The sequence below is a fragment of the Helianthus annuus genome, chromosome 4, assembly GCF_002127325.2.
Source record: "Helianthus annuus cultivar XRQ/B chromosome 4, HanXRQr2.0-SUNRISE, whole genome shotgun sequence".
NCBI classification, from domain to species: domain Eukaryota; kingdom Viridiplantae; phylum Streptophyta; class Magnoliopsida; order Asterales; family Asteraceae; genus Helianthus; species Helianthus annuus.
This window is the reverse complement of record NC_035436.2, coordinates 179,544,298-179,555,672: the sequence shown is the minus strand read 5'-3', so window position 1 is coordinate 179,555,672 and position 11,375 is coordinate 179,544,298. Positions and strand designations below refer to the sequence as shown.

General features: G+C 35.9%; 1 protein-coding gene across 1 annotated transcript; it reads right to left on the bottom strand.

The window, feature by feature from the left end:
• Positions 1-220: 220 nt before the first annotated feature.
• On the bottom strand, positions 221-9,269 carry LOC110937454 (serine/threonine-protein phosphatase 6 regulatory subunit 3). The gene is made up of 20 exons (XM_022179876.2): positions 9,125-9,269; positions 8,892-8,996; positions 5,508-5,611; positions 5,207-5,293; positions 5,055-5,130; positions 4,883-4,957; positions 4,695-4,748; positions 4,535-4,594; positions 4,342-4,458; positions 3,913-4,007; positions 3,600-3,802; positions 3,379-3,476; positions 2,747-2,850; positions 2,493-2,658; positions 2,263-2,385; positions 2,069-2,151; positions 1,693-1,834; positions 1,543-1,572; positions 1,181-1,251; positions 221-1,094 (listed from the first exon to the last, which is right to left on the bottom strand). The coding sequence occupies exons 2-20, from the start codon at positions 8,928-8,930 to the stop codon at positions 566-568; spliced, it is 2,256 nt and encodes a 751-aa protein (XP_022035568.1). The 5' UTR covers positions 8,931-8,996; positions 9,125-9,269; the 3' UTR covers positions 221-565.
• Positions 9,270-11,375: the final 2,106 nt, after the last annotated feature.

Below are 11,375 nucleotides of genomic sequence, written 5' to 3'. Positions count from 1 at the left end.
GGGATCAATGGATATGCGTTGACTGGATACGTACTCGCGTGATCAATAGCGCATGAACAACAAGACCGGCCTAACCTAATCAACTCAAGACAAACTACTGCCAATTCGTCTTTATTGAACTGAATGGACTGTATTACATTCTGAAACCACTTTAATACCTAAAGTAAAAAAATAACAGTTGCAAATTATGTTAATAAAATATAATAAAAAATAAAACAAATGTAAAAAATCAAAACTTGCATTCTTCATCCACGTTATCGGATAGTTTTATCTTATTTTATCGTTCATAAATGAAATTTAGACATTAAGAATCTTAACGATGAAAAGGAGCATAAGACTTTTAACATACAACCATTTAGTAAGAGAATCTTCGAATGAGAACCCCGCCATCGATCTGGTAAACCAACGGGAGGGCGAAAGAATCATTATCCCTATTTCCAACTGTATGCTCCATCACTAATGTACATAATTAGTCTGAATTACACAAGCATTTTTCCTGTCCTACAAATAGAACAATGCTGTCCAGCTTTGAAAACCCAACCAAACCACACCCAATAGAATCGCATTATTTTTCGGCTGGGTTTCCTCCAACATCAGTTTTGCCGCCACTGTCTGCCACCGCCTCCGACTTGTCAGTGGTAGAAGATGGTGGAGAAACCTCCGCTTTGTTAGGACCGTCACCAGCAATATCAGCCGTTGAAGTCACTTCAAGATTACCATTCGGGAGGCTATCAGTTAACTCAGTGATCTTAACCGCTGTTTCAATCTGTGGTTCTGGTTGGACTGATTCTGATTCTCTCCATTCGATCCATTCTGGTGGCTTATCGCTCTCATTTGGTGTTGACTCATCGGTTGATTTCCTGATAGCAGTGTCATCTGGGCCAGGTTTTGACTCAAGGGACTCCGAAGTTGCAGAATCGACCAAGTCTTTGTCGTTTTCGTTAGAAGTAACCTCATCACCGCTATCGACATCTTTGTTGTCAATAGTAGCGTCGGTGTCTGGTGACTGAGATACAACCGCACTGGTTGATTGTTCATGAACCACCCTCTCCTCCTCAAAAGCAAACCAGTTTGAATTTGTGAAAAGCGACCCACTGCAACAAACGTTCAGATGATTAAAAAGGTAATTTTCGATCATTCAGAGAGTCTATACAAAACACTTCTGTGAAGGTAAACATACCTTTCTTGGTCATCTCCTAGCCGAAGTGAAGATATAACCACTTCAGCAGATTCATCATCAAAGTAGACATCCTGCAAAAGCGTAGATATCTTTCATCAGCTTAAACTTTTATTTGCCTTCACATATTACAAATTCAAATATTAAATCAATCTGGAAAATAAAATATTAATAATTGAGTATAGTTTTTTTTTTCATCATGAATGAGAAGGCTTCAACTTCTATAAGTCACAAGTATCATAAGAAAACTAATAGAAGGGGATCATGTAAGTCACATTTACCAATCCAGTTATTCATTCATTCTAGATGTTAGCAAAACCGCAAAAGTAATAAAATCAATTCACTTAGGGGTCGTAACACAATACCTCATCATCTCTTTCCAGTGAGCCATGAGCCTGAACATAACAAAAAGTTAGATAAAAAAAGGTTTTGTTAATTAGAAATAAGCAACCTCATGTTTGAAAAAAGATTTTTAAGCATATGTATTACAAGAACATGACTAATTTGTGGTATACCTCATCATTATCGTCATTTTCATATATACCGTATCGGAAAGCTTGGCTTAAGTTATTGGCTAAAGCTGCCACGTCATAGTCTCTATCTTGGTAATCATCGTCATCGCTATCTCTACCACGGTCATGGAGTGAAGTTGGTCTCCTGTTAAATTGGTTCGATAGAAAACCAATTATAGTTATAAATCAATAAGAAATCACAACAAAATAATATATAAAATGCAAGTCTGTAGCAAAATATGAGTAGGATACTGAAAGCTGTCAGAACGATTATAATGCCCTGACAAAATACCGCAAAATAATAGCAATCCAATACTTAATTTATTCAAACGCAAAACCAATCTGGCACAAAATAATAATTTGACTGTAAAGTACTCACCCGCACGCCCACTGGTACACATTTTCAAGTGCATTGCGCTTGGTAAGTACACCTGTATGCCACTCTACCCATTCACTGTCACCCTGTTAAAAAGGAATCATTTTAATTTCGAACCAAATGCTAGGAATTATTTCGAAAATATGAATGATAAAATAATAAATGAAAATGACAAAAAGACAAAGAAATAGAAAAACCTGCAAATATGACTCTATGTAAGTGATATTAGCCCCTTGTTCAATAAGTTTGTTTGCTATACGTGTCATGTGCCCAACATTACCTATCCTAGGTGGCCTTCTTCCATCTGCAGGGAGTGTTGGCTGCAACATTCACTGAATTTTATTAACTACGAACTAATAATATTTTCTTCAAGCATCATGACATTTATTAAAACAAAAATTGATAATTTTAGAAATATGCATATTACATTCTTTGGATCAGCATCCAGCACACAATTCTTCTCAGCATCAAGAATTTTCCTGATAAGATGACAATCTTCAAGAATATGTTGAATGAGGGAAACGTTCTTGCTCTCAAGGCAAGAATCTATTATTTGTTCAATGTGGTGATGAATGAAGTTATTGTATGGATACCTATAGTCAAGAGAAAAAGTTGTGTTAAAATAAATCTATAGTTTTCGCATTGAATAAGGTGGGAGATAACAGGGGCGGATGAACTTACTCAAAAAATAATTCTATAATACGTATTAAGGCACCAAGGCGAATCAACTCCTTTTCAGCAGCTTCGCTACTAACAGTCATTAGGACTGAGATGAATTCGATAATCTGAAATTTCCCATTGTTAAGTACAGATAATACATTATAAATGACTATCGAAAATAGCCAATGCATTCTTACAATTACAAAGTTACATCATCTAAAACATTTCTTAATAGCTTTGCAATTTTTAGGGCAAACGCCGAAAAAACCCTATGGTTTTCTGCTGAAATCACACACAAATCCTTAACTTATGTACATAGTGAAATGGTCCTTTTAATAAAAGTTTAGAGACTGAATCATGCAAAATTGGATCTGATCTGTGACTTTTTACAAGTTCAGGGACAATCATGCTAAAAATAACAAAGTTGGTAAAAAGTAACAAAGTATACGGACCTTTTCAATGATTTTTAATAAGTTACAGGATATAGATCTATAATCATACAAAAAACAAAAGGCCAAGGACTTGTATGCGAATTCACGAAAGTCTCGTTTTTCTGACATTTGCCTTAATTCTTAACACAGTATATACACAAGCAATCACAGAGTGACCAAAACAGTAACTAGTGCTATCTAAAGCTAAAGTACAAAGATAACCTTTAGTCGATTTTTCCCAAGTGGTGGCTGCAGCTTTCCATATGTTGTAAACAAAACACTTTCTTCTGCCGAAACCTCCAAGAGCTTTAACAAACTCCCTGTACAAAAAAAAAGCTTATAATTAAACACACTGTGACAAGATCATGTGTCGAAAATTTACAAAAGTTGAAAAAGAATGGGATTTTGGAATAGTTTCAAAAGCTGACTCGGCGTAACAATACCTAGGCTCTCCAACATGCCTTCCACAGTCTCGGGTTTTGCAGTGACTACAGATCCAGGTGTCGATTGCCGGTTGTAAATGTAATACGTCCCTGAGGTCTGTCTCTTAGGATCCAATAAAGATATGCACACAGACAATGAATGGACTAAAACTGATTTTGGCCGTGAGTCCTCCAAAGCGTGACGAAATAATCTTGTTACAAAACTGTGATATCAAACATCAAAATATCAAAATTTTCATATTTACATTAAATGGTAAAAAAATGATTACACTGCAAACTGTCATTCTTCGAAACTAGCATTTTAGAAGCTAACCTTGGGCTGGATATTTTGGCAGCCAGTCCTGGGGGAGCATATCTCGTTATAGCACAAAGTGCTTCGGCTGCATTGGCATGCACTTCAGGACAATCCTTCAACATTTGAGTTGTAAATTTTAGTTATTAGTTCATAAATTTAAATTTCCTAAAGAATATAAATTAACTTGCAATAAAAAAGACATTCATGTTTGCTGAAATGTAGACAATGAGGAATACATAGTTTCAACATAAATTGCAAAGTTGCCTACCGTAAGACCAGATAATATTTGCATTTTGATTTTAACTATATTTTGAAGTCGCATATTTTCCTTTGACATCAATGTGTGATCACTTATGAAATATCGAGTAAAAATATCTACCGTCAAATGATAAATCAGATAATATGGTTGACGGTAATACCTATTCATCGGATAGAAATTAAACTTACTGTGGAGCTAAACTTATCAACAATCATCTCCAACACATCTGTATCTTCTAGCCACTGCATTGAATCTACATAACTCGTGTAAAGATGTTCATCAGCGCCAATCAGTCGAATAAGAACCTGTACAAGAATTAAGAATTAAGAATCAAAGGGGCGCATATACATTGGCAGGGCATAGTAACTTTATAAAATTCACCTCCATGATTGATGTAATTCCTATCAGGTCAACCAGCTTTTTGATAATATCCTGATGAGCCTGGCCACCAAATCATAAACAACTTAAATATTTGAGTGAAATGGAAGTATTATAAAAATAAGTTTCACTTGTATAGAGTTTATAGTGATTGGCAAATTACTTGGATATAGTTCATTAAGGAAACTGTTTTCCGCAACAGCAGGCATACAACAACCTGTAGAATAAAAACAAAACATCAGCTATCAGAACAAGCACCAAAAGGGCTTGTAGCCTAGCAGTAAAAATTTCCGCCAAAATAACAGATTAACATAGTATAAAAAACTAAAATTGACAACCAGATGAACTTACTTTGCTGAAATAGCCAGCCAGAAGAGTACTATGAGGCTGTTCTGGATCAAGGAAGGAGAATAGCATGTTCATCAACTGCAACAATATATGAAAAACTAATTTAGTTACTTGACCCTTCTAAATTGTGATTTTTCACTACATAACCTTAGAAAAAAGATCAAGTCTTTTGTACCTCCTCATCCTCCACCAAGGCTTTGAGAATGATATCGACTTCACATGTAAAGATCTCACAAGCAATAAAAGGGAACCTAGAAGGACATAATAATCATTATACAATTGTTAAGTCTCGTAAGTTATTTTACATTATGGCCCACAAAAACGTACTTAAAAGTTCGCCCCTTTTCAGCATCTTCTGGAGGTTCTTCCACTATGTACCGAACAAGTTGTTCAACCTGGGTCCTTTCCCTCAAACTGCAATTGACAGTTAAAGTACATTCCACGTGTTACAAAATTAAAAGATGGTTATTAACTGAATATAACAAATACATATTGAACTAAAAATCAAGTTTTTGACTACCACAAATATACTATGAACAGTAAGCACCATGCATCATTAAACTGCAAGAGAGCACTAGATAATAGAAGAGTCCACGGAGTCCAATTTAGCTCAGATTATGAGACTTACAAATTGATAAGCCGGTTATTAAGAGCTTTGCATTCCTGGATTATTTCATCCTCATCTAGAAGCTCCTCCAGAGTAAAATTTTCCTTGTCCAATATTGTGTCCACCTGGGATGATAGAAAATGAGTATGATCTCTTATAGACTATTCAAAGAAAGAGTAAATGGCATCTAAATATTATCTCTGACTAATGATTTGGGTCACAACGAACATAATATGGTAATCACATCAAAGTTTACCTATCCTTATAAACTAAACCGTATCAGGTTCTTTCACCATCCTTGACACTTAACAGAAAACATATGTATGTATACATATACATGTATATAATATAATAATATATACACACATATATACAACCACAAAATTCACCACATTGCACTGCAGATAAAACAACAATCAGTAAGATTCAAAAATCCAACAAGGATTATGCAAAAACAAACAAATTTGTGGTCTAGACATGTAATGTACCATCTTCAACTACAAGTTCAGAAATGGTGACACGTTTTACTCCTCCAAAGTCCAAACCTACAAAATTGGTTATCTGATGCAGCATTTCTGAAACAGAAACCTTACATGAACTTCATTTGAAAACAAGATCCAATCAAATCCATTCTTTGTGTGCCCACTTTCCATCTCACCTTGTTCGGTTCCAACTTTACCACACTTTACCAGAAATGATTCAAAAGACTATTGTGCAGAAGTGATTGAGAATTCACACCCAGATAGGGGATGCATTGCATTTAACTAGAAAACTGACCATCGACAAAAGTCGAGTCACTGTGTCTTTCATGTTTACTGATACAAATTCAGTAGGACATGGACATAATGAAATGTAGTTGTCATTTAAAAGTTAAATCTATACAGAAAAAACAAAGGAATAATACGACCAGGAGGAAGAAGGTAGGTTATGAGACTCAACCAATGATCTAGCTGTAATTTTCAAATGAATAGTGAAAACTACACGGGAAAAAAAAGAAGGGGAGTTGATGTGGCAGAAGAGAAAAAGAAATTGTTTACAACAGATTTAGGAAAAAGTATTGTGGGCTGTGTATTTCAAGGATGTGAAAAGCATCTGCTGACAAAATAAGCAGAAAAGAATATCCTGAGAAGCATGGCCAATAGAAAATTTGGAAAAATAATTAAACAAAAGTAGATGAAAGAAAGCATCGGAGGAGGCAAGCAATGGAGCCGGTTAGGGTAAGAAAAACCATCACTGTGGATGGTAGGAGGGGTAGAGGTAGACCGAAATTGACTTGGGAGGAACGGATTAGGCAGAACTTGATAGAAATGCACCTCTCTGAGGACATGGTCCAAGATAGGAGTTCGTGGAGACTTAGGATTGAAGTTAAGGAATTTTAGGGATTAGGTTAGATGTGGGTGTGCGTTGTCAGAAGGGGCGTAGATTTACCTACACTTTAGGTAGACTTTGAGTGTAATTGTCTTACTACATGTATATGAATATGTTGTTTTATGATGTAATACTTGCCTCCGCTTTACTATGTTATGCTTCCACCACTTGTTTTGTCTTGGGAGGCTTTCGAGTCCCCTTTTAGTGTTGGTTGTTATAGAGATAGGGGTCTCTCTGGAAGCAGCCTCTCCATCCTCAAGGATAGAGGTAAGGTATACCTACATCCCATCCTCCCCATACCCTACCATTAGCTTTGCTATTTGCAGGATTTACTAGGTACGGTTGTTGTCGTAGATGAAAGAAATTAAGAAAGTATGAAACAAAGAAACTAATCTGGATTCTCGAGTAGGACACATGCAATTTTCTCATCGTCGATGAGATGAATCGGATCAAACTGTTTAGCTGAACATAAAGCAGCAAACAGAGAAACTAATATGGCGTGAAACGCCTATAAAGTTTGCTACTAGAAAATCTTGGTACGATGGATATACGTGCATGCTTCTAGCCTTCTACTGCTTTATGATGCAATAAGTGCATGTAATTGTTTCTGTAAAGATCTTCTAATTGTTGCTAAGGACAATATGCAATAACTACTTTCGGCTTGAATGAAATTATGAAACATAAATGCACATGGTTTTATAAAACAACCTAATCGTATTTTGATCTTAATTATGGTTATGTGTTTTACGGGAACGTAAAACGGACACGGGACACCCAAATCTTTGGAGTTAGCATGCACATAACATATAGTCCATCACTTTGGGTTTTTGACACATGCATATTGTACTAGGAAGACAAGACAATCAATCAGGTTACAGGCATAGTTATCAAAAGCGCACGCTTTTGGCACCTAGGCGGTTTTTTAGAGCGATGCGAATTAACTGCGCTCCTACTTCCTAGGTAAATATAGCGCACAACTAATACGAATCAAAAGTTTCTTTTAATTCACAAATCCCTAATATTGCAGTATTTATAGGGATAACCATCCGATTATATCACTAATGATCCAGATCTCAGTTTGAAATTTTCAAATCCAAATTAGTATATTTCTGATTTAATTCTACATATTCTGCAGTATTTTTTTTTTTTATTTAGTTTTGTTCGTATTCATTATCAGCTTATTATTTCTGATTTGGTTTCCAAGTATTTTGTTATCTTATACTTTTTAAGTGCTATAAACATTTTGGTTTTAAGTATTTTGTTATCTGAGACCATTTAAGTGCTAGTATGAACATTATTGTTTTGGTTTTGAGTACTTTATTCCCTTAATAAACTTTTTAATTTTTTATTTAATTGCGCTTTTTTTTCTCGGGCCCACGCTTTTTTTGCGCCTATCGCCTAGGCCCTAATTGGAGCCTATGCGCCTAGAGTGCGCTTCGCGCCTTTAATAACTATGGTTACAGGCATATCCATTCAGGACGGAGACACTATATCCACATTAATATACACTTCCTTTAAATTCCTCCAATCCAATAATCAAAATGAAATCCACAGCAGATCAAGAATTCATTATGTATTAATATGACGAAATTCTACACAAGGCAGACGAATGAAACTGTGCCCCATGTGAACAATTACACCGTTCGCCATATAACTTTTTTTCTATAATCACTGTTCCATTACAAAAGCTATCGGTTCACCATCTACACAAACTGACGTAATTCATTTCTACACACACACAAAGTCCAAGAAAACTAGATACAATTTAACACATCAAAAACAAGCTCAACTATTCAAATACACTCTACACATCATCTATGTCACTAAAAAACAACAAAACCTCATAGTTCATCCTATCCACATAAATCCTCTCACGTTTCCAGCCATTTTCATCATCAACAAACCAAACACAGGCGCCAATCAACAAAACAAACTTACAAATAGCTCAATTAGCAACTAATCACAATCAGGATCTAACAATAACCAGAAGCAACCAACCAATCTTAAACGAAAACCGAATAGAAATCTAGAATTTACCGGAGACGTAGTGGACAAGCCGGTCATACGCCAAAACATCTTGAGACTCAATTGAAACCCTAGAATTCAGATCTGAAGATCACCGGAAATCTGTAAAAGGAAACCCTAGAAAGAGAAAAATGAAGCGAAAAGAATGTTATATGTGTGGATTTGTTTCGGCGAGAAGTAAGAATAGTTTATCGATTTGAGATTTAGAGAGAGAGAGAGAGAGATGATTGAAACAAAGCGAAAACCTGCAATCGCGGTAGGGTATGGGTATCTCTCTGCTGCAACTATGCCCATCGATCCATTTTCAAATTTACAAGTTAAATCTCTCGCTGCGATATTACTTTACAAAAATAAATAAATAAAATTGTTTTCATCAAGATATATCCATAGTTTCCTAGCTGTAAATTTATCTATCTGCATTTATTTTGTAACGGTAAAATGTAACGCACTTATTTACTTATATTTATAATCGAAATCGAGTAAATTGGGGAAATTGGATTCTAGTAATTTTAAGTAGAGTTATTGGTCATTACCGATCTTATCTTTGAATATTGTCAATGGTAGTCTCATCTTTTAACTATTTTGCTTTCAATTGTTTTCAGATCATTAGAGACAGACCAACAGATTATTACGAACTCATGGAGCCCGGACCTGTTATCCTTCCACTGTCGTGTGGGGGTTGTCGCAGTTTTGTGAAACCAGCCTTACGTAGTGTCCTCTACATTAGGGACCACGTGACCCAAGCCTTTGATCAAGCCACATGGTCCAGCTCACAACTTGGAACGGGAAAGCCAGTTTGTGCACTAATAGAGCCAATCTGATGGGGCTGAATCAACGTCCAACCATCTTTAAGCCTTCGCTCAAGCCACACAGTCTAGCTCCACTATCTCGGTTGCATCTGGAGACTACGGCTGGCCATAAACGAGAAAGAATTTAATGGTCGTATGGTGTCGGTTAACAAGATAGTGGAGCACATCAAGGAGGATATGTTCCTGTGGATCAAGCACAGGGCGGGGCGACCAGACTGGAAAATGTGACTAGATTTCGACATTTCTTTGTTTGTGTAATTTTTTTTGTTTCGTTTGTACTTCCAGCTCCTTGCCGATTGCTATATTAATATATAGTTGATTGCCGATAAAAAAATTGTTCTCAGTTAAGAAAACTTAATGGGGTTAAGTTTTTTTTTTTTTCAGATTACAAATTGATGTTTTAGTGCTTTTGATCAGAACAAGGATACTAGTCGGTTGATGTAAAACTTATCTCGAAACGGTGCTCCAAACAGCTTGATTTTTGTTAATTGGAAGTTTAAATGCCCCAATTGAAGCATCGTTTTCTCATTTGGAGTACCCATTTGAGGTAAGTTTTACATTAGTCGACTCGTATCCCCGTTCTGATCAAAAGCCCTAAACTTCTGTTTGTAATTAGAAAAAAATACTTAACTGTTAAGTTTTCTAACTAAGGATTGTTCAAGGCAAAATAATTAAAAGACGAGACTACCAGTGGGAATATTTAAAAGTGGGACTGGTAGTAGCCATTATGCTAATAAAAATTCAAGCTTTGTTAGCCTAGTAGGGTTTGGTATATGAAGTTCAGCTCGGACTCGTTTATTAATAAAATTTATTTTTAGTTTCGAACTTGGCTTCAGTCGAGTTTTTAGTGATTCGATCTCCGATAGCTCTCAAATGACTCGTCTTATTTAAGTCCTATATGCAAGATATAATGGCATAGGGAAAGAGTGTAAGGTAGATAATTATATCACTTTGTACATGACACGAAAAGGTACACATGTTAGTTATGTGTTTCTCACGAATAGATGCAACAACGGTGTAATATCCAATATGTGCAACTCCTCGTTCATAACTATGATCTCGAAAACCAATGAGCATGTGAGCCTTAAGGATTATAAACCGATTAACCTTATCGGGGTGATTAGCAAAACGATTTCTAAAATCCTTGCGAATCACCTCAAGAAGGTGATTGGGTCGGCTATTTCGATAAATCAAATGACGTTTCTAAAAGGAAGGTACATTCTCCATAGCCTTCTTATGCTTAATGAAGTTATTTCATGGCTAAAAAAAGTAAAAAAGAAAGGCTTTCCTTTTAAAAGTTGATTATGAAAAGGTTTATGATAATGTTAATTAGGGTTTCCTCATCGATATCATGAAACAAATAGGTTTCCCAATGCTACGGTGTAATTGTGTTTATATGGTCTAGGATTCGGCTAGGTCCTTCATTTTGGTAAATGGGTCTCCTGCTTTTTAATTAAAATGCTCTAAAGGGATGAGGTAAGGAGATTCGCTCCCGCCTTTTGGTTTTTCTAATTGTTATGGTGGCCTTGTCATGTATTTTTTTTTTCTAATGTGGGGGAAGCTGGGATTTTTAAGGGTATTAAAATGCCCAACAAAGTCTCGGTTCTCTCCCACCTGTTGTATGTTGATGATGCTCTCATACTTGGTGTGAATGGTCAAGAGAAAATATTTCAAGTGTTTCTAGATT